Consider the following 24,542-nt stretch of genomic DNA (forward strand, 5'->3'; position numbering starts at 1 on the left):
GTCGTTATAACGATGTAGTTTGCCAATACAACCTATCATTGGGTCAACTGCTGTCTGACGTGGTTCATGCAGATTGTTAGGCGTTCTTGGCGCACTGATTTTGACAATGAATAACTACATTTACCTGATCAATATATAGGGCTCACGGCGGGTGTGACCAGTCGACAGGGGATGTTTACTCCTCCTAGGCACCTCATCCCACCTTTGGTATATCCAGGGGTCCGTGCTTGTCTAACTCTACTTTGTATTGCCTATAGGAATTATGAGATTGATCACTGTTCGTTATCTTCATATTTCATTTAAAAGTATATACCACTAGCCCGAAGGCCTACGAAATGTATTATAATGTTTCCGTTCTGTGTCTAAAGGCTAATTGTTTATATTTAGCAGAAGCATAAAATACGATGTGTTCTTCAAGATAAAAAACCAAAAGGTCCCAATCTAGTATTTGTACAGTGTAGTGATGAAAGACTTCACACAGTATTATATATCCTACAACAACACTATATGACTCTTATGGGTCCACCCTTGTCCACAATTTTTGTATATCCTTTCTGGTTTTCCTAAATATGCCTTCAGGTTTGATGAAGAATCAGTAAAACTAAAGAAGTTTTTCAAATGATAAAGACATTCAATCACTAAGACCATTCTGGCACCAAATCCTGGGATAATGAAATTTACAATTTTGGTAAATGGCTACCTCTCCTTCAAAGTATCCATGGAGTTTCGATTTAGTGTCAATGATGTTAAAAAGGATATGATCTAAATATTTTACGCATAAACACTATATGCCAAGTTTGGTCCCGCTCTGCAGTTAGAAAACATCTTCTCAGGAGATCATGAAATTTACAAATTTTGTAGAGGCCTACCAGCTCTACGTCACTATGCAATACATTTTTCTTGAAAATGTGGGATTGTAGAGTAGAATTTTAATTTTTGAAAATTCAATATTTGCCCACCCGTAGGCCCAAGGAGTGGATAAGTCCTGAAAATTATTGCTTATGTAACCCTTGTCCTTAAGATGCTTCATACTAAATTTCAAACGAATTGGAAGGGCACTTATCAAAACTTGAAGAAGTTAAAAAGGTTAAATTGTTACGCATGACGGATGTCACTGATCATTTGCAATAGGTCACCTGGGTGTACTGATGACATAACTTAAATCCATGTTATCGAAACAAACACTCCTCAAATTATTTCAAGAAATACATGTATCATCTCTTTAAAGTTAATTTGCACATTTGTCATCACTTGAATAATTGATTTCTTAATTGTATGTCATGAATTGTGTCAACTCTTGTATGTCTTCATCTCTTGCAAATCAAAAACATGTCAACTCATAAATTGAATTGTCTATATTTTGGGGAAAAACTATTGGACCGGATGCAATGGGTGCACCATACTGCTGTTCGTCTTGTTACGAGGACGCTGAAACGGGATCACATATGTCTGCTTCTGATGTAACTCCATCGGCTTCACATATATATTGTTCCTTCCACAGATCTGCGTCGTCACACATCGCAAGTCTTTAAATGAATACAACGCAAGTCTACCATTCTGGACAGAATAGACTATTCCGTTTCATGTCCCGCTCGAAAATATGTCACGCATACGGAGACGTCACATACTCGTCGTTTACAGTATTTTGAGGAGGGAGGGATCTTTAGCGTGCCACACCTGTTGTGATACAAGGCCTGAGATTTTGCTATTTCATCCAAAGGACCACACCATTTAGTCGATTCTTCGATAATCAAGGGGTACTTAGGACCTATTCTAATCCGAATCCCCAGTAGATCCCCACGAACGATATAAAAGACACCATAAAGTACTCAACATCTACTCCGTACTTGGATATTTTATTTAAAATAAGTATTAACGACAATTATATGTAACAAATCAATTTTATGACAAGCGAATTTTATACAAGGGTATCAGTTTGCAATTCCAGAAATTTTACGGCTGATCAAACCAACCTCGGATGTTAGAATTCTCGCCACGTTCTCTTTCAAACCTATATTTAGATCGGTAAGACGTACCAAAATTCGCTCCTGAAAATATCCTCTGAAATCAACATTTATGCTGCTAATGTGTTTGATTTCGTCTAGCTGCAATAATGTAGCCCTATCCAATTTTTTTTATTCTGACGTTTTCGGGATAAGGCTACAATTCCATAGGATCTCCGTAATGGCGCAAAATGATTTTATGAATAACCGATAATAAACTCTGTGTATTAGTCCCAAATGTTGTTTACACCAAAAGGAATACCAACATTGTGCTTGGGCATGTCTAATAAAGGTGTTTTTCATTAAATATAATGTACAGCATGCAAAATTCTTCGTCTGTTCCGCCATGCTTGTTATCGCGAGATCTCGTAGGTGGATCTAATGAAAAACCTAAACATTGACAATCAGCGCGAACATGTAGTTACTCGAGCCACTTCGAAAAAGAAAGGAAAATCAGATTGTTGCAGAAAGAATTTACACTCTGCTGTTCGGTTTTTAATTTGATATTAAATTCAAACCTTTTCAATACAGACGAAATAGCTTTCGCCTCCATACTTGTCCATTGATGTAAATACTACCTTATATGGCATATGCAAATGACTTGACAATCGGAAGTTGAAACTTCAGTACATCAAACATGACGCACAAATATGAATCGAGAAATTGTAATTTATCGAAATTGTTGAAAACGGTAGAATAGAGCCTCACAAATCTAAAGTTGCAGGTTGTAAATTTATATATTGACTAAGAAACGTAGAATATCATTTTATTTACATAAAGAAAGTCAAGAAATGTTTAGAATGAGCGCAATTGTTGCGGGAGTGAATCACTCCCGCATTTGCACCATTACGGAGATCCTAAGGAGTTGTAGCCCTCCCCCTTAAAAAAAATCAGCGAGGGCTGCATTATTGCAGCTAGATTTCGTCTATTTACACATTTATTTCAATGTTTTACTGCTAATTGTTTACGGATGGCTTGATTATATTCAGATTAGAGCGGATTGGGAAATTCGTTATACCAACGTGCCATCCCTCGCTGCACATTTAGTTCGTTCCCAACTACAATATCAGTATACATGTATCTATTCCGATAATTTTGTATTTCTTATTTATTGTTATTATTATTATTATTATTTCTTTTCTATATTGTTACTGGTTACCATGCTTAAGACAAAACCCAAGCGATCCAGCCGGATAGCTAGAACTCTGCCCCAGCCGGAACCTCGTGTCACACGTGGTCACCGCAGGCGGCAAGATCAATCCGCGGTGACCACATCTGAGCTACGGAACATGCAGTCCGCTCTACAGACTTCAGCATCTGGCAACGACACCCGACATCGCGGACAGCAGGACCAACGCACGGAGTCCACGACAGCAAGTCGAGGCTCCCAGGCATCCTCACAGACCCCAAAGTTGGACAACTTGGACTCGGCAATCACAGCACAGAATCCGGGTATGGTTTATTTTCTTCCCCCAGTTGTACATCCAGATTTAACTAGTCAATTTCACACAATTGATTATGGGACAAGTGTCTGCCTATCTAGCTTACCTAGGCCTATAGCACCTGATGTTAGTAATGTGCAAAATGCCCACCTTCCCTCTCCCCCTTGCAAGATTCTATTGATTTTCCCATTGGGTACCATGTAGAACATACTACTAAGCAAAAAAGTATCGCGGGGGAATTTGTCAACTTCGCGGTGCTGCTTGTTAGTAATTCAGTCAATACCCAGTCAGCTGCCACTCTAATCATTGACTCGCAGGGTAATCTCATTACGCAGCCAAAATAATCCAATAAAATTGTGTCAATCGAGATATGGACTGATGCATTCCTTATTTATGCTAGCATCTACACGGCAGCACACCCACATATAACACAGCAGTTGTTTAAATACTTGCACGATATTCGCTTTGGTTCTATGAAATCCATAGGGTGGGCTACCTACGACGAACAGTTTCGTCTGAGAATGGCGCACAACCCTACAGTAGATAGTGAACTTTGGCTACTCTATATGACCCCCACACCAGATAGGCCAGGCACTAACCCCCTTCACAAGTGCTTTGATTATAATTATAAGGGTGCATGTGACAAAGTGCAATGTGGGTATGCCCAACGCTGCCTGAAATGCAATGGCAGACACCCATCGCTGTCCTGCACCAACCCCAACATAACCTCTAGTCAATCCAACTCTAGTTTCAATCATACTTTTCGGGTACCAACAACAAGCACTAATAAGTCGTTTCGTCACAAATCAGGCCCAGCTGAACAGTCATCGAATCGAAACCCTGCACAACACAAGCACATGGGACCTAGGCCTTTCCCCTAGTAATTATTAATTCTTTACGGAAATATTTGGATAGTTTCCCAGATCTAGTCACGGCTGAACATTTCTTAGATGGTTTTTGTCATGGATTTAGGCTTCAATACTCTGGGCCCAAAATTGTAGATTTTTTTCAAAAAATTTATCGTCAGCCTTGGATCATGAGCAAGTGCTTCAAGAATCTTTTTTAGTGAGGTCGCAGCTGGTCGTATGGGAGGTTCCTATCCTAGGCCACATATGCATAATTTACATGTTTATCCCAAAAGGGGTAGTTCCCAAGTCAGATGGGGTTGGATAATGATTATGCACTTATCTTACCCCCCGTCCTTTAGTATCAACCACAACATAGATCTGGCTTTCACCTCGATCTCGCATACCCGATTTGACACGGTAGTTGAGACCATAGGTACATTAGGTAAGAGAGCTCTCCTAGCAAAGGCTGACATAGAAAATGCATTCCGCTTATTGCCCATATACCCTGGTGATATTGAGCTCTTGGGACTATATATTAAGGGTGCATATTTCATTGATAAATGCCTCCCCTTTGGTTGCTCAATATCATGTAAAATATTTGAAAATGTTCCCTCTTTTTTCGAATGGGTCGTTAAATTCAAAACGCATCTCAACACAATACATCATTACTTGGATGATTTCATATTTGCCGGTCGACTCAATTCAAACCACTGTCTCACCTTGTTACATAGTTTTCAAGATCTTTGCACAGAGTTAGGTGTACCCCTGAACCCAGACAAAATTCTTGAGCCTACCACGCACCTCACTTTCCTTGGGTTAGATATAGATACAGTTAAGATGCAAATTCTGATACCAGTTCACAAAATTGTTGAACTCCAACAACTATTACAAAGTGGGATATCTCGCAAAAAAAATCCGTTTTGCAGAATTGGAGACATTAGTTGGTAAGCTCAATTTCTTCAGCCGAGCTATACCTTGAAGTCGGGCTTTTATAAGACGGTTTTACAATGCATTATCAGAGCCATTTAGGCATTACCATCATATCAGAATCATTGAACCCCTACGTCAGGATTTGTATATTTGGTTGGAATTTTTGAATAATTTTAATGGCATCGTGTATTTTCCTGAAAGTGAATGGGCTACTCCAGACACCTTGCGCCTTTTCATATATAGTGCTTGTTAGATCTGCTATAAAGGCAAATCTAATTCATACATATTTGTAATTATGTGTTTGTAAATTCTTTATATAATTTACTTGTGTTTATTCGACGTCACACGTCTTTACACGACGTCGAACGTGCATGTCTATTGTGACGTAAAATAACAACTCAGAAAAATAACAATTTGATTTACTAGTTACCAGTAGTTTACAGTTGTAGTCGACAGTGTAATAAGTTAGAGACACTATATTTTCGTAAGCATACTTTTATTATTTGATAATTTACAGTTCAATCAAATAACCATTAACGCACTTACCATTATTTCAGTAATTTAGCAGTTCATATTTAGATATCAATAATTGTCCGTATTCTTACGTAATATTGTACTTAGTTTAAAGTTTTATACTAATGATCTGTAATCATATTGTATTGATATTGTATTGTTTGTTTATTCTCTCTTACAGAGAATCGTTTCATTACTACAGAAAATAAAGACATGTAAATATGGAACGCATATCTATTCATTCTAACATCGGACGAGCCGACGGCAACAGTGCTGATTCTGTCAACCTTGGTTGTGGGTATTACCTTCAAGGTCAATGGGCTCATTTATCGTGGCCAACCAATTGGTTAAACACCCGAATTTTGAGGGACATAACTTTTCTGGAATTAGTGTCTATCGTCCTAGCCTTTACAATGTAGGGCCTCAGTTTGCAAAACAAAAAAGTTATTTTCATGTGGACAACCTTGTCCTGGTACACATTCTAAACAAACAGTCTGCTAAGTCACATAGGGTCATGCATTTTATTAGATCATTAGTTCTTATGGCACTCAAACACAGTATTCAGTTCAAAGCCGAACATATACCAGACAAAGTTAATGTAATTGCTGACGCAACATCTCGTAAACAGTGATACATATTGAGGTTGGCTGCGCCACAAGCAGACGAACACCCCCGGTCAATCACAGTCCAATTCCTGAAGAGGCTCTCAGAAGTCAGATCCATCAGTTGTTAGATGCTTCAGTAGCAACCAACACTAAATCATCACATCGTGTAGGCATCAAGGCCTTCAAGGCATTTCGTAGGATACATAATCTCCAACAGTTTTGACCTCCACCAGACTCGCACATCACACAGTTCATTACATACTTGTCAAAAATGGGCTACAAACACTCCACAGTGCAATCGTACATTGCGGCAACTAGTTTTTACACCAAAATATCTCACAATATTGACCCTACTGGTCAGTTTATCATCAGGAAACTTTTGCAGGGCATGCACAGAACTAGCACTCATAGTAAAGACTCACGACTGCCCATTACATTGCAGCTTTTAAACTGTATCATTTCAGTTTTACACATAGCATGTCACAACCTTTATGAAACCAAATTATTTTCCGCGGCCTTTACACTGTCATTGCATGCTTTCTTGCGCATAGGCGAAATTGCACTATCTAAAGGCAACAATCCTCAATCAATACTACAGTTCGATGACATTATTTTTCTTCAGTCCAAAATACAACTCACTATTAAGCGTTCTAAGACCGACCAGTTAGGTGTAGGAACAATTCTCAGTATTACAGCATCCCATGTCACATCATGCCTATTCGCCTCTATGCAGGCTTATATGCAATCCCACCCAGCGAAAAAGGGCCCCTTGTTTGTTCATTTTGGGGGACATCCTCTAACTCGTTATCAGTTTTGTGCAACATTAAACAGGTGTTTGAATATCCTTGGGATTGACACCACAAATTATAACTCCCATTCATTCAGAATAGGAGCACCTACTACCCTGGCTATGCAAGGGGCCCACAGAAATGTTATTCAAGCAGCAGGGTGATGGCGCTCCAATGTGTTCCATTCATATATTCGTTGAATCTACTTGTTTTGTCATTGTTTGGCTTTAATTCATTTGTTTGCCCTTATTTGCTACCCCAAACTAATTCACACCAAGAATTTTAGATGAAACAATAGTTTGGATTGTGAGATCTTCAATTACAAAGAGAGCGGTCAATTTTGCAGCTTCTAGACTTGGAGGGCTCAACATCAACTTGGACAATATCTCCAATTGGTGGCAGGGCTATAGCGGCATGAAGCTGCAGGACCTTGTTCCCAAACTAACGACCTTATTACGGTACGAAAATCCACCCGCCTTCTTAATTATCCATTGTGGAGCCAACAATGTGGGACAGGCTACAACAGAGCGCCTGCTGTAAATTCTAATTTCTACTTTGTTACAAATTCGTGCCATGTTTCCTACCACCTCTATCGTCTGGTCTTCGTCATTGCCAAGGTTCTCGTGGCGTTTCTCAAATAATACCAGGTCAATGAACAGGATCAGAGGTAGAATGGATAGGGAAGCTATCAGTTCGGGGTGGCCGTCATATTAAACACCCCCAATTCAGTGCCAAACCACCGACTCTCTTTGACTCCGATGGGGTTCACTTATCTCAGCTTGGCAATGGTTTGTTGTTAAATAACTTCCAGGGGCCCTTCTAAACTTCATTTGTTGCGATGAAATTGGATTTCCAGTCTAATTTTAGGACAACGTATTCACTGGCCAGCGGCGACCATTGGAGTTGGGGAGCTGCCGCCGTCACCATTGTTGACACTCCATTGGTGGCGGTTGCAGAGCCATGATAATGGCCCTTGCAAGTGGCGTGTTTCGTCAGACCCCTACTTCAATGGAAGAGTGTCAACCATATGGAAACAAATTCTGATGTGATATTCGAACTGTCTATTTATCTTTGAGTATGTTGATTCCTCAGCCTGTAAATACGTTAGACAGTTGACTTAACTACCATGAACCTGGTGAATGGACATCATACATTCCTATATATATACTTGTATGAACATTTCTTGCCTTTGACATTTTGAATAATTATTTGTAAAGTTTGTGCTTTGAATTTGTTTTTCGTGACGCTTGTGCTTTTGCGATCACCCATTGCACAATGAGCCTCTTGATGGGCCGTCACATTTTGTGAATTTGTTGATTGCGTGACGCTTGTGCTAATGCGCAATACGCCTCTTGATGGGCCGTCACTTTTGTGCGAACTCTTGTGCGAGGCGGTCCTCTGCATTAGTAGCCTCATTTTACTTTACCGCTGCCAGTAACGCCATTAACGTAATAAATTCATAATTCATTTAATGTGTGTTCTTATGTCATACATCTTGGATAATATCGCATACCGCAGTTCGTCTAATATATACGTGATGGTTTTAGTTTCTCCATCGTCAACTTCATACATTTATGTAGCAATTCCATCATCACCTGCCTGTGGTGTTTATATCTCCCAAATGATTCCATTCGCAAGAGCTTGTTCTGCGCATAATCAGTTTTTAAATCAAGTTAGGCTACTGGCAAACAAATTGATGTTACAGGGGTTTCAACAGCATCGTTTAATGTCCCCATTTCGTATATCTTATGGTCGTTATAATGATCTAATTTGCCAAAACAACCTATCTTTGGGTTAAATGGTGCCTGACGTGTTTCATACCGATTGTTAGGCCATTCTTGGCACAGTGATTTTGACTACGGATACCTCCGTTCAACTGATCAAAATATATGGTTCACGGTGGGTGTGACCGGTCGACAGGGAATGCCTACTCCTCCTAGGCACCTGATCCCATCTCTGGTATATCCATGGGTCCGTGTTTTTTTCTATTCTCCATTTTGTATTCCTTAAAGGATATTTAGAGGTATGTTTGGACAAAAGTAGAGTAGGTAGGAAAATATGTTATGAATGTTGATATCAAATGCAAGGTGAAGATAACGAACAGTGATCAATCTCATAACTCCTACAAGCAATACAAAATAGATAGTTGGGCAAACACGGACCCCTGGATCAAGAATATGTCGATAGTTGGGCTCAAACGTGCGCAGTTTTGTGCGCTTTAAATTAAAGGTTTTTATTAGTGGGGATCTGTAGCTCTCTGATGTGTCCCAATATATTCTCAGAGAGCAACAGCTCTGCAGTTAGTTTGAAATATGACCCGCCACTTGTCCAAGATATGAACTGTACAGAAAACATTCTGTACATTAGCGTCATTTTTCTATGTTGAAATTTGGCCTCACGAGAAAAGATATCTAAGAATCATTTTTAAGGGTCAAACTTTCACGATTGGGATGGTAATTAATTAAAGGTCTGGGTCAATTTTCAAAGTAAAGGAAAAATTGATCAAACATCCAACATCAAAAATGATCCCGGGATCGTTCTTAAACGCGGTCACTATTTAATGTTACACTGCCGCGTTATTAGTTCTACATTGGGGGTATATAGTATACCTTTGAAAATTTTCTATGTCAACAAATGCTTTACAAAATACACTGAACACCATATCTTTTTCTACCATACCGGTCGACAGGGGATGCTTACTTCTCCCAAGCTCCTGATCCTACACCTGGTATATACAGAGGTCCATGCTTGCCCAACTCTCTATTTGGTACTACTTATATGAGTTATGAGATTGATAACGGTTCGTTATCTTCATCTTTGATTTTAAAGAATAAACAAGTATTCATTGATTACAATTTTACAAATGAGTACAATTTTATTAACCTCAATATTATGTATACGATAAGACAAAGTGAAGAAATTAAGAATGAGTTTCTTATATACGTCAAGTAATCTCATCCATTTAAATATTAGAATGTAAAATCACACTTTGAACATGTTTTCTGTGAAACCCATACCCATCATCAACATCTTCGACAAAGCCACACATCTGTTCGTTCTGAATAAAAATCATATCGTCAGAATAAACCTGACATTCAACGTGTTGCTGTACGCGGGATAGTCAATATCATTCTCTCCGAAGAGTTTCATATCATATTTGACTGAGCTATACGGTCGATGATTATACAGTGGTCGCGGCTGTAGCCCGTTCATTTCTTCTTCCGAATATTGTAAGCTTTTGTTGGTATCATTTGATATATTGTTAATCTCCCCGGAAAAGGTTTCAGAATCAGTGCTGCCAGGTTGATGACATGGATTCAGTGTTGTCTTACTATAATTGCTGCTGAAATCATACATTGGCGGTTGGATGTGATGTCCGAGAAAGTTTAAATGATTGCATTCTTCACACTCTCTATAGAATCGTCCGTATGTGTCTTCTGAAAGAGATCGTGAACGCATTAAACTTTTTCTTGAGCCATTATTGATACATGTAGTAGCTCCATATCCAAGGGGATCAGGCAGTTCATGTCTTTCAGATCGCACTTCTGTTCCGAGTGCCCTTGTGATTCACCTGGACTACTGCCAGAATCTCCCTCCTCTGAAACATACAAAATCACTTGAAATAATGTACTGAAATAATGCACTGAAATATATTGGAGAATAAAGGTCAACACTTTATATATTCATATGAAAATATCATGTTTTTAAAAATATATTTTACATTACACTATGTCTAATGTATGAATATGTTTTCCAACAGTTACAATCAATAGAGGACGAAGGAGATGACAAACCACATCGTTTATTGTCTGGGATTTTTTGTTAGTTAAAGTAACATATTCTATACCATAAATACTAGTTCATATTTTTAATTAGATCACGATGCGTACTAAGTTTTTGAAATTCACTTAAATATATATAGAAAATTTATATTCTAAAAGTATGCGTAGAACTGTAAGATAACTGTGTTAATTGAAAGTGTTTATTAAAGAAATGGTGTTACCTTGTATAACTTGCACCGTACTGTTAGATCTCAGTTTCCTGCACATTTTAGAATTCAAAAAGACATTCACTTACATGTACAAATAGGTAAGTAATATACATGTACATAAATATCATCAAAAGTCTGAAACATTCCCGAGTGGGACGTTAAACAATATAAAATCAATCAATCAAAAGAATATTTAATTCAGCAGCAAACGTTCTAAAAATATTGTTGCATGACCATATTTAGAATATTAGATTAAGTATAGTAAAATCTACGTTTGCGATTATGGTTGCTAATCATCTTGCAGATTAAACTTTAAATATCACGAGTGAATCCCTGTGTTAATCAGATTGACGAGGATTAATGATAGGTGTAAGACATAACAACGCACTTTACATTATACCCTCTGCGTATGGTCGGTTTTTAAATCGAAGCAGGTTACTGACAAACAAGATGATGGTGCACGAGTTTCGACAGTCTCGTTTAATGTCAGTACTTCGCAAATTCTGTGGTCGTTATAAGGATCTAGTTTGCTAATAAAATATATCATTGGGTCAAATGCTGTCTGACGTGTTTCATACAGTGCCGATTGTTAGGCTGCTCTTGGCATACTGACTTTCACTATGGATAACTCCGTTTACTTGATCAAGATATAGTGCTCACGGCGGTTGTGACCGGTAGACAGGCGATGTTTACTCCTCCTAGCTAGCTGATCCCACCTCTATTTTATCCATGGGTCCGTGTTTGCCCAACTCTCTATTTTGTATTACTTGTAGGAGTTATGAGATTGATCACTGTTCGTTATCTTCACCTTTCACCTTAAAGATACGTCTAAAGTCTTGTAAACATCCTAATATGTGGAAATTCAAAATCAATATCAAATATCAGGCCCTTCTTTAAATTTACTGTAATCACATCAAACTGTTGAATCCTATATTATGTTGTGTAATCATCTTCCATCCTGCTACCCTAGAATGTCCTTGTCATATCTTGTTATTTCTGAATTGAAGAGGGTGTGCTTTCTTCCAATGACCCAAATGTAAATAAATGAGATATACTTACCAACTGCACATAAAATACATTAAAATCCAAAATGTTCCAATTATTGATCCCACGACCTCGAAATGTATATGTTTTCTCTTGTTTTCCTCAGTTCGATTATTCACATCTATCGTATGTTTTAAAAAAAAATAACGTATTACTTATGTATATTTTGTTTTAAGATTCCCCCTTCGGTCCAAACATTTTAGACATGCCTTAACAATTTCCTTTCTCCAGTTGTACGAGTTACATAGACATGTTCCCTGCTGTATTGTATTTCCAGTATTTCCATTGATTCTATCTAAAACTTCATCATATTTCAGATACTTATGGTAAAACCTTAGTGTCTTAAATCTTCCCGATTGCATATTATTATTGATATCAAATCATGCAGAATTTATCTTACATTCAAAAACTGCAAATGCGTACCTCTATCTTTAATTCAAAACATTCCTATATTCATTTTTCTGTGACAATTAAAGCAAACAAGGAACAATACCAGTGAAATAGATGATTTGAATACAAGTAGGTTAAAGAAAAATGCATGTTTTAAAGGACGTCCTTTAAAGACCCAACTTTAAGTTAACGCCCCCAAATTTTACCTGTGTCGCGATCAATGATAAGCCGTTGGTCAATCAAACTTTTAACAATAGAGCTTAGGTTGATTGACGTTTGCAGAGACCGTGGTCTACAGCTACCTGAGAAAGATGTTTTGATAACAATCATGGCTAATGATGACCGGCAGTCTTCAGATCTCGAGGAAAGCCCCAGTATACATGAGTTTTGATTGACTCGCACCTAGAATACTTTAATTTCTAACGTCCCCTATACAATGCAATTTATCATCGTATTTTCTCTCTCTATCTTTATACATGTATTATAGATTAAACAATCAGAAATCAAACAATAATAATAATAAAAAACCCAAACAAACATAAGTTATTGGAATATTTTCTATTAATGATTTATTGTGGCTTTATATTTATAAAAACATGAACGATTCTTTATTGGCGCAGCACATCAAAATGTATAATAGTTATATTGCCCATGCGTAAAACTGTTACAGTAGTTTAAAAAATGCTTCTATTTGAGATACCACATGGATTATAAATTACACAATCAGAAATCAAACAATAGTAAAAAAGCATAAATAAGTTATTGATATATTTCTATTTATAATTTATCACGGCTTTATATTTAGAGAGAGAGAGAGAGCGAGAGAGTGCGAGTGCGAGAGAGAGAGAGAGATAGAGAGAGAGAGAGAGAGAGAGAGAGAGAGAGAGAGAGAGAGAGAGTTATTGAGCTATTTATAATTTATCAGGGTTTTATATTTATAAAGAGAGAGAGAGAGAGACATGTGTAAAAATGTATCAGTAATATAGATGAAATAATATGGCATGGCAATAGTGTTGCATACGTATGACAATAATTGCTCATTTAGTCAATAAATGAGAGTAAGGGAGAGAGAGAATGGGGGTTAGACTAGCTATGTGTCAGCTTCTGTTTGGGATACCATCGTTACACAAACACTACGTCCACAGAAACCCTAAAGAGAGAGAGAGAGAGAGAGAGAGAGAGAGAGAGAGAGAGAGAGAGAGAGAGAGAGAGAGAGAGAGGAGGGGTGTAGACTTCGTGTCAGCTTCTGTTTGGGATGCCATCGTTACACAAACACTACGTCCACAGAAACCCTAAAGAGAGAGAGAGAGAGAGAGAGAGAGAGAGAGAGAGAGAGAGAGAGAGAGAGAGAGAGAGGAGGGGAGACTTCGTGTCAGCTTCTGTTTGGGATACCACCATTACGCAAACACTACAGCTACATAAACCCTACAGACGGCCCATATTGAGGGGTATCTTGATCATTCTTCATTTGGTTGTACATGTACACAGATCTAGTTGGATTTATTCATTCTCCCGAAACATGGATATTTTACCTACTACACCCACGACACCGAGAAGTCCCAGGACACCAGGAAGTGCCCGGAAACGCCGGGTAATATTATATTTCGGAAATTATTTATATACGATATATAACAATTTGATTAGAAGTTTTAAAAAGCAAAGGTTTAGAAATGGGCTAAACCTGTCATTTGCAATACATAGTTATTTCGGATTTCAAACATTTCGGTTGAGCATCACTGAAGAGACATTATTTGTCGAAATGCACATCTGGTGCATCAAAATTGGTACCGTATAAGTTTTACATAAATATGACCAAGTTTGAAGGTTTACGGGAAATAGAAATGCGGTATGCATGTATGTTTTTTTTTTCACAAATCAAGACACTAAACATAATTTGTAATAACCTGAGAAATTTCATGTGTATATCATAAAAATATACACAATAACTGCTCTCTTGGCCAGGTAAATTCCAGGTAAATAACATTGACCATGGATAAGCTCCGCCCACATTCAGTGATCCGTGGAGCAACCGTACGGTGTGGGTTTTTTTTTTTGGGGGGGGGGGTCTTTAAGGCATTAAATGCCAAGGAATCCAAAATAACATGGGTGACTGCAGTTTTCTTCAAATGTTCCTATGCAGGCTGACAATCAATACAGAAATATCAATTATATCGTTAGCTGAACTGTTTTTATATTCCTATGAAGCAGAATTTATTTTTTAAAAACTTCTACGTGAGAAGAATAATTATCGTGCAGTGGTCTTCCTTTCGACATTTAGATCTATAGGGCTCACGGCGGGTGTGACCGGTCAACAGGGGATGCGTTCTCCTCCTAGGCACCTGATTCCACCTCTGGTGTGTCCAGGGGTCCGTGTTTGCCCAACTATCTATTTTGTATTGCTTATAGGAGTTATGAGATTGATCACTGTTCGTTATCTTCACCTTGCATTGACGACATATTCTCTATTAACAACAAAAAATTTCATTCATATGTTGATTCGATATATCCAGTGAACTCGAAATAAAAGACACCACAGAGTCGTCCACTTCTGCTTCATTCTTAGATATTTTATTAAAAGTAGATATTAACGGCAAATTATCTACTCAACTTTATCACAAACAGGATGATTGCAACTTCTCCATCGTCAACTTCCCATATTTCTGTAGCAATATTCCATTAGCACATGCATGTAGTGTTTATGTCTCTTAACTGATTCGATACCCAATCGCTTGTTCTGCTTATGGTCTGTTTTTAAATCGAAGCACACTATTGGCAAACAAGTTGATGGTGATGGAGTTCCAACACTCTCGTTTATAGACAGCATTTTGCAAATTATATGCTTGTTATAATGATCTAGTTTGCCAATAAACCTATCATTAGCTCGAATGGTCTCTGACGCGTTTCATACCGATCGTTGGGTCGTTCTTGGCACACTGATTTTCACTACGGATAACCGCGTTTACCTGATCAAGATTTGGGCTCATGGTGGGTGTAACTGGTCGACAGGGAATGCTTACTCCTCCTAGACACCTGATCCCACCTCTGGTATATCCATGGGTCTGTGTTTATAGGAGTTATGACGACACATCAACACCAAGACTGATTTGGCAGTTTTTGCCATGGCTTTATATATAGAGAGCAAATTCTTGACAATAACAACGATGCCACGAGTTATGGCAAATGAGTATACAAGGTGAATCAATGACAAATATAAACACCAATAATGTACAACGACAATGAGCTACACCGACTTTGTCAACAGTGTATGGCATAGCAATATCAATGAAAATGAGAAAATGAAAGAAGCCCAATTATTGGCCCCAGACCCTGGAAAACAACAGAAATCTAGGGCAGGCTTCAAAGTTCAACATTCGGCCAAGTCAGTGTAAGAACCAACGGTTCCACCAGAATACACATCTGTATAAAGCCACGACGTCTATTATGTATCGGTATGTTTCCAAGGATCGCCCAATACCTGAAAAGAAAATTGAAACAAAAACAGAAATATCCGAAATATATCAGAAACGGGTTGGGTGGGATGGGTCTTAATCGCAACAGCTACAAGTTGGAAAAGGAAGCTTCCTCGTTACACATGCTCTTATAAGCATGTACTGAAGACGTGCATGTCACTCTCATTACATGAGAGTTATCTTTCTTTGTATATGTTGATGATGAGTTGCTGGTCGGCATAAAAGGAGTGAACTCTAAGGAGTTAACTCTGATTATGACGACACATCAACACCAAGACTGATTTGGCAGTTTTTGTCATGGCTTTATATATATAGAGCAAATTCTTGACAATAACAACGATGCCACGAGTTATGGCAAATGAGTATACAAGGTGAATCAATGACAAATAGAAACACCAATAATATATACAACGACAATGAGCTACACCGACTTTGTCAACAGTGTATGGCATAGCAATATCAATGAAAATGAGAAAATGACAGAAGCCCAATTATTGGCCCCAGACCCTGGAAAACAACAGAAATCTAGGGCAGGCTTCAAAGTTCAAAATTCGGCCACATGTCGACGAGTACCTACAGTGAAGCAAGGTGCGTGTAGACATCAGCCACATGCAGCAAATTTTGGCCCCTGCCATGACGAACTGCCCAGTATGGATCAACGACCTCAATTAACTGCTCGAGACGGAAAGTGCTGAACCTCCTCCCTAATAATAGTGAAAAGGCCCCCCTGAATGGTGTTCAGGAATATAGTTTGACCAACGTCAGTTAAGTGTACCCCGTCTCGAAACAAGACCGGGGAACATGATTTGAGATCAGGGTACGAAATATAACCCCCACCCCGTTGAATGATAAATGCACTCATTGCACTATTTATTCTCTTGCGGGACATTTCTGCTGCATTTAATGAGAACATATGACGATAATAAGTACGAGGTAAGATTTCAGACCAAATGAATCTGCAATTTGGCAATAATTGATAAAGTGTATACATAGTTTGCTTCATAAATCTTTGCAATTGTCTAAGTGACATGGTCCCGATGCTATTACCACCGCAATGTAACATCAAAACATCGGGAGGACCAAATTGAACAACTAGCCTTTGTATCTTGGATTCCATATGCTCCCAGGTCATGCCCCTCTGACCAAACCATCTAATGGCAATGTTCTTGGGTAGTAGGTTGAGGTGCTGATTACCAAAATAGGGTTTAGTGTAGTTGCATGCATGATATATCAAAGATGATCCGACTATCCATACGACTGTGTGGATACCTGCAAACTTAACGTACTGTTAGTGACCAGTATAATGTTGCAAGCACCAAGCCTATAATGACAATTCATACACGAATATAGGATTTAACTGCGTTAGACTTCCATCTACCCTTAATTTTGATATGTTCTTCTGGGACCCCCGAGAGATGCATATGGGTTGCACCCCCTATTCTAAATGAATGGGATTTAAATGTAGATGTGTCGACTTCAATGAACCGTAATGCTTTGTGCAAGATTGAAGTAAACTGATAAGAAGTGAGTGGCTTACCGTTTAAGTGGAGTAATAAAGGGCCAGGTGATGTTGGTCTAGAGTGCAGATAATGTTGTAACGATTGAAATAGTGTAGAGGTTTCATGATTGAGATATATCTGAACAATGGAACCCACTGCATACTGATCAGTCTTCGAACCCCTAATACGCAGTTTAATTTGGTTCTTATAGAACCCAAGATCATGAAAGGAAATTGCGTATGAAGTGTTTGTAGAGACTGTTAGCTCGCTAACTCTAAGTAATACAAAGAAGGCCAAATGAAAAGCAACAGTAAACAAAGTTGCCTCGTAATAATTTTTACAGACTGAAGGAAGTGCCAATGTAACCCGATTTAATAGGGGCAACGAAATAGGTGTCCTTATGTCCTTTAATGGGTTTAAACGATGCATGCCTTCTAACATCTTCTTAACAATAAAAACTTTAGTTGTGTCTTCTTTACCTTGAATTTGCAAATGGTAACTTAGCCCGCTTAAGTAGCATTTTGCTGTGGAAAATGATATGTTCTTTGCTGATAGATAAGCTAAGTAATAAACAATTTGGTCCACAGAAGGTGGCCAAAAGGATGGAAGGTTGTACTTAGACCGAAATTCTGTAAATGAGTCTAGAGCCCTGCTATAAGTAGCCGCGGTGTTTTTGGAAACTGCAGCTGCTAAAAGTGCTTCTATTCGATACTCAAGACTTGCCATATTGCTGGAGGTATCCGTGACGGATATTTCTCTGCCTGTGGGGCAAGGGATTTGAAGCGGTCCCACTGAAAGCGAGAAATAGCATCAGCAATGGAATTCCGACATCCAGGAATATGAACCGCTTTTATTTGTATATTGTGTCTTAAGCAGAGCAGCACTAATGGGCGTACTAACTGCATGACCCTTTGCGATTTGCTTGATTGTGAATTTAAGATGTGGACCAAAGCCAAATTGTCTGTATGTAGTAACAATTTTTTAGACTCAAAGCTACCCGCCCATACCCAGAATGCACACAGAATAGGAACTAACTCGAGGAATGTTATGTCTCGGAGAACCTGAGAATCCCAGGTACTAGGCCACTTAATAACAAGCCAACTGTTGTTGTAAAATGCACCGCCTCCGCAAGATGCGCAGCTATCCGTAAATAGGTTTAACGCAGTATTTGATGACCATAGGAGATCTGGAAATGGAGCACGGCCATTGAAGTTTTCAAGGAAGTCTAACCAAACCCTTGCATCCTGTTTCATGCCTATCGTGACACGAAGTCGAAAGTGTGGTTTACGGATACCAATGGTAGAATTATAAAATCGACGGTTGAATGCCCGACTACCTGGGACTGCCTTTGCAAAAAAATTTAAAGAACCACACAAAGACTGCATTTGTGCAAGTGTGACCTTCTTGGACGACGATAAATAGGCCAAGGCTTGTTTGAGCTCGATGCACTTCTGTTCAGGTATGAAGATTGTTTGGCTAATTGTGTCAATGCCCAAACCTAGAAATGTAAGTTTGGTAGTTGGACCCTCAGTTTTTTGTCATTGATTGGAACCCCGATTGCTCTACAAGTTTGTCTGAAAACTAGAGAGAGGTTATAACAATGATCAGACAATGGCTTACCAACAAACAAGAAATCGTCGAGGTAATGAATAATATTACTGTTGTGTGATTGGGTAGCTACTATCCAATGTAGTAATGAGGAAAACTTCTCAAAAGTTGCGCAAGCAATAGAGCAACCGAATGGCATGCATTTATCAATGAAGAATTGGTCACCTACGCAAATACCCAGCAAAGAAAAATCAGCAGGGTGTACTGGTAACAACCTAAAAGCACTAGATAAATCCATTTTGCACAATAATGCCCCCTTCCTTAACCTTTGAATCATTTGGATAGCCTGATCAAATGATGCGTAAGCAACTGAACACAATTTCGGGTCGATAAACTCATTTACACTATTTCCAATTGGAGAAGATAAGTTGGTGATTAGTCGCCAACTCCCATCTTTTTTAGGCAAAACCCCAACTGGGTTGCACCTTAAATTTGACAAAGGGCGATGGTGAAAAGGACCAGTCATACGACCTAAACTAATTTCTTTATGAATTATCTGGAGTAATTCAACCTGATGCTGAGTTGCAGATTTCAAATTTTTTGCCGAAACCAAGAGTCTTAATCCTGTGTAATTTAAACTGAAACCGTGTCTAAAACCATTCACAACGTGCTGGACTAACTGAGTATCAGGATGATCACGAAGGTAATTTTTCAAAATGGAATGATTAATGGGTGTTGAACCTTGGTTCCATATTTCTTTGACGTTGATGGGAATTGGACTGTGCTCGGGGGTTGAAGGGACGAAAATTGTGCTGACTTAACGGTTGCCTGGGTTGAGGGTTGGATGTTGGGTTTGGGATGTTAGCCTGAAGAGATGGGTTACTTTGATTGACCCAACAATGTAGTCTAGGATGGGACTTATTATAATAAATGCATAAGTGGAGGTAATTACAGGGCTGGCGAAGGCATGAACCCTTAAAGTTAAAGTCGAAACATTTATGGGTCGGTTGAGTGGGGGGTAATTGGCTTTGGTTAGAAATAAACAAGAGCCATAGCTCAGCATCAACGGAACCCCAGGAAATGTTAGGATTCTTTGACAGGCGTAGCCTGAATTGCCTATCATATTCGATCCACCCACTAACTGATCTGTTTGCTGCCAGTCTAACTATGTGCATATACTTGAGTATGCCCTGGAGATCAACAGGGTGCCTCGTTAAGTATATATTTGCGAAGATTAAAAATGCATCTGTCCAAGTATGTATTGATGTAATTCGTTTAGGTGGATTTTTTGGTTGAATGACAAGCTGGCCATTGACAACTGAAACCCGTTGTTCATTGGACATTTCAAATTCAGACTGTATTAACTTAGATAATTCAATGTAATCTCGGTTCAAATTTTTTCCTTGATTGTTTGTTCAATGTGAACGGCCAACTCGTCGCCAACACTAACTAGTGGTGCTATAGCAGGCTCATGATAAGAGTGCATGGTATTGGTAACATTTTCACCTGAAATTTGTTCTCCCCTGTTTTCATTAATCGGGAAGTTAGCCATAACCTGTTGATGGGGGTCCACAACTGGCGGGGTGCTTAGCGGGATAACTGGCAGGCTAGGCTGAGTAGGGAGGTCAGTGGCCATGGGAGTTGTCACCGTTGTAGGTCTGGCAGAGGCGTGAGCCGTCGTCGTCTTGGATGCGGCTCCTCTTGTCCCAGCCGCTGGACCAATATATGGAACGTTCCTGGTCCTCCGTTTAACTCGGAGCATGATGAACTACAGTAAACTTTTATAAATTATATAAACATGTATCTGTTTATATCTATAATTATATCTAACCCCAGTAATTATAGAGGAAATTGTAATTAATACTTATTAATTGATAATTAATAGCTAAATTGTAAATGAAATTGAATTCGCACGTTTTTTCAAAATGGCGACGCCATGAGGCATGACCGAAACTCAGACGCAGGCTTAAGCAAACATCAGAATTCAATCCAGCATCATCGAACTAAAAGGATAATTAGGGACCTACCGTACTGTCCAGTTTTACCTACAGTATACCTACAAGAGAGACCGATATTGGTGTCTACAAGGATACGCCTTAGAGATTGCCTGCAGATTCGGAATGTTAAACACGTCTTAATCGCAGCAGCTACAAGTTGGAAAAGGAAGCTTCCTCGTTACACATGCTCTTATAAGCATGTACTGAAGACGTGCATGTCACTCTCATTACATGAGAGTTATCTTTCTTTGTATATGTTGATGATGAGTTGCTGGTCGGCATAAAAGGAGTGAACTCTAAGGAGTTAACTCTGATTATGAGATTGATCGATGTTTGTTATTTTCACTTTTCAGCTTCTACTTGATATATATATATATATATATATATATATATATATATATGTGTGTGTGTGTGTGTGTGTGTGTGTGTGTGTGTGTGTGTGTGTGTGTGTGTGTGTGTGTGTGTGTGTGTGTGTGTGTGTGTGTGTGTGTGCGTGCGTGTATAAATGACTTATTTAAACCTCTTTTCAACAATATATTAAGTTTTGGTTTTAGCAACTTTAAAAATCCACCAATTTTATAAATTCATGACATGTAATTTGTTTTCAAATGATTCTTAAATCCCAGTATAGGTGGACATAGACAAATAGATATAATATTGACAAGGACATACAAATTTCACAATTTAAGTTTTTTTGCCTTTTGATCAAACTTTGTAGCGTATGGTGAATTCACCGACATTCGTAACTTTAGTATAAACACACTGTGTCATTCACGGCATTTTTTCGTCGTTTTGCAGCTAGTTAGAATATGTCACTTCGAATTATTTCTTTGGATTGACTTTGTGATCTTGAGAAGATTTTAAGATTATTTAAACGAATTAAGATAAATGACATTATCTCTTAGTAAGCATCATCTTCATGACGATTCAGGGTGTTTCATTTTCAGTGAAAGACAAACACTGTGTATCGTCACTCTTGAATACCAAGATGAGCAACGTTGTGGCTATTTTATATATTCATCTGATTTATGAAACATTTACTGGCTGACTCTCCCTAAGCTTGTTTTTAAAGCAAAAATAATGAATACTTCACCACAGCTCTCTCGCGATTAGCAACGTTTTAATTGTAGTAAATGCGGCATTTATGAAACGCAGAACAAGCTCGAGTATATCGTATCAATTGCGAGATATGCCTATGGATAACTGCCTTTTCCTGATCAAAATACGGGGCTCACCGCTGGTGTAACCGGTCGACAGGGATGCTTACTCGTGCTAAGCACCTGATCCTATCTCTGTTATATCCATTGGTCCTTGCCCAGCTCTCTATTTTGTATTGTTTATAGTAGTTATGAGATTGATCACTGTTTGATATATTCACCTTTCATAAACACCATATGTATATGATAATGGAATATTGCTACACAGATATGGGAAGTTAATAATGGAGAAGCTGAAATCATCCCGTTTGTCAGAAGGTTGAGTTGTTTTTTGACGTTAATGTCTATCTATGATAAAATATGCAAGATTTTAATAAGTGTATTTTGTTTCTATGGAATGTTTATGTCTCCTAAAATGTAGAGACGTCACGATCTCCAGGTTTAAAGTGAAATAAACTTAATTTAGCAAGCTTCGCTTTTTTGTTTCCTTCATACCAACTACACAAGAATGAAACTTACCTAAACAACCATGGATTTTGTGGCAAAATTCAGCTGGCAAACAATTGCATTTCTGTTTACATCCATGTCCATAATATCCATCTGGGCAGATGTTAATACAGTCCAATCCAAATGTTCCTGGACATGCTGTTTACAAATGAGAACGACATCCAGATACATAACAACTTTATATATTGTATCCGCTAAACTCAAGCAAAAATGTGAATGTAATGAAGCTAAGGTGAGATAAAAAGAAAATAACATATAAGAGAATTCATACGGAAATCTGTTGATACAATAGAGAAGTGTGACCAGACGACAAGAGATGCTTATTCCTGATCCCACTTCTAGTATATACAGGGCGTGTTTTTCCAACTCTCTATTTTTGTATTGCTTATAGGAGTTATGAGATTGATCACAGTTCGTTTCCTTCGCCTTTCATGTAACACAAAGAAGTGTTAAAACAATAAACAAATTGTTACAACAATGGAGAAATTTACTGCACTTTCATCACAATGGACAAGTGTTACTACAATAAAGAAATATTAAAGATAGTCTTCAAGTTTTATATTAAACACGAAAAATATAACCCATTTAATATTGAGAGCCAAACATTTGACCATCTAAATTCAAAAATAAATATATTTTACCCTGAAATCTGTGTTATGTAAACAAAGACTTTATAAGTAAACAAACAAACCAGTGAAATATTAATTTTTTAATATAAAGCATCTTAATTTTGCATAGTCATCAATTGTATCATTTAAATTACACATTTTACACAGAGAATGCTTGAAATGTGATATATTTGATAAACGTAGATCGATAACCATTCCAATTAAAAATTTCGACAATAACATACCGCAATCTTTGTTTACAACACAAATAATAAAATCTCAAAATTGAGCTTCTGTGATAATGTATAACCTTAATTTTGATGTGAAATCTTTTAAACACTTTAGACAAGATTGTGATTATTAAAAGCAAGGTGAAGATAACGAACAGTGAGTAATCTCATAACTCCTATAAGCAATACAAACTAGATAGTTGGACAGTGAAAAACAAAATTTTGGGGGAAATCGTGAATCAGTCCCTTTAAGACAATGACAAAGCGTTAACGTAATACAAAAGTGTTCAAACAATGGAGAAATTTGCGCTAAATTGGAGAAGTTGATGAACAGTTTTCTTTTAATTTTCGGTTCATGTTTCCATAACGTGTAACGTGTTGTAAACATTTCAGGGTCCTCGGTTTTATTACGCAGTTTTGACCATATACACCATTCACTCAAATCACTCAAAGTAACATAGAATCTGAAATCACAAAACAAACGCTTTATTTGATGCAGAGGATAATTATTCTGTGTCTTAAAACTACATATCCATACTAACATTTGTAAATTGCGACATAAGTTTGTAGAAAGTGTTGATGACTAATCAGATCCAAAACTCAAGATGTAATACAGCGAGTTCCAAGCAATATCATACTACAAATAGACACGAAATCTTAACCGCTTTAATAACAACGATTACGTAATAACAATGAATACGCACGTTCACATCTTCCTGAAACATTTCAGTAATCCGATTCCCCTGTCGAACTTGTATATTACAAACGAAACAGGCCAGCTAAAAAAGGAGCACAATTCATAAAGTGTCTTTGTGTGTCTATGTATACATCATATTCGCACAAAAGTTTACACTTTTCCTTTAAATGTCCTCAATCAATTATTTTAGAAATTCAAAACAAGTACATGAAAAGCTTAAATCATTCCGTTTATCGTAAAATGAAGATGCTAGTTTCCTATTTTTCTCAACAAGA

General features: G+C 38.0%; 1 protein-coding gene across 1 annotated transcript; it reads right to left on the minus strand.

Moving 5' to 3' along the window:
• Positions 1–15,657: 15,657 nt before the first annotated feature.
• Positions 15,658–21,382, minus strand: LOC130047063 (uncharacterized). Its single transcript, XM_056141261.1, has 2 exons — positions 20,578–21,382; positions 15,658–16,029 (listed from the first exon to the last, which is right to left on the minus strand). Exons 1-2 carry the CDS (start codon positions 20,831–20,833, stop codon positions 15,935–15,937), a joined length of 351 nt encoding a protein of 116 aa, XP_055997236.1. The 5' UTR covers positions 20,834–21,382; the 3' UTR covers positions 15,658–15,934.
• Between the last annotated feature and the right edge of the window lie 3,160 nt (positions 21,383–24,542).

Source organism: Ostrea edulis, chromosome 6 (assembly GCF_947568905.1).
Source record: "Ostrea edulis chromosome 6, xbOstEdul1.1, whole genome shotgun sequence".
Taxonomy (NCBI): domain Eukaryota; kingdom Metazoa; phylum Mollusca; class Bivalvia; order Ostreida; family Ostreidae; genus Ostrea; species Ostrea edulis.

Bases quoted from the DNA above. Each gene is read 5' to 3' on its own strand.
- LOC130047063 (XM_056141261.1), bottom strand. From the start codon at position 20,833: ATGCTCCGAGTTAAACGGAGGACCAGGAACGTTCCATATATTGGTCCA. The intron at 16,030-20,577 runs GTGAAAATGTTA...TTTTCTTTTCAG, and splicing joins CAGGGGAGAACAAATTTCAG to GTATTGGGCGATCCTTGGAA.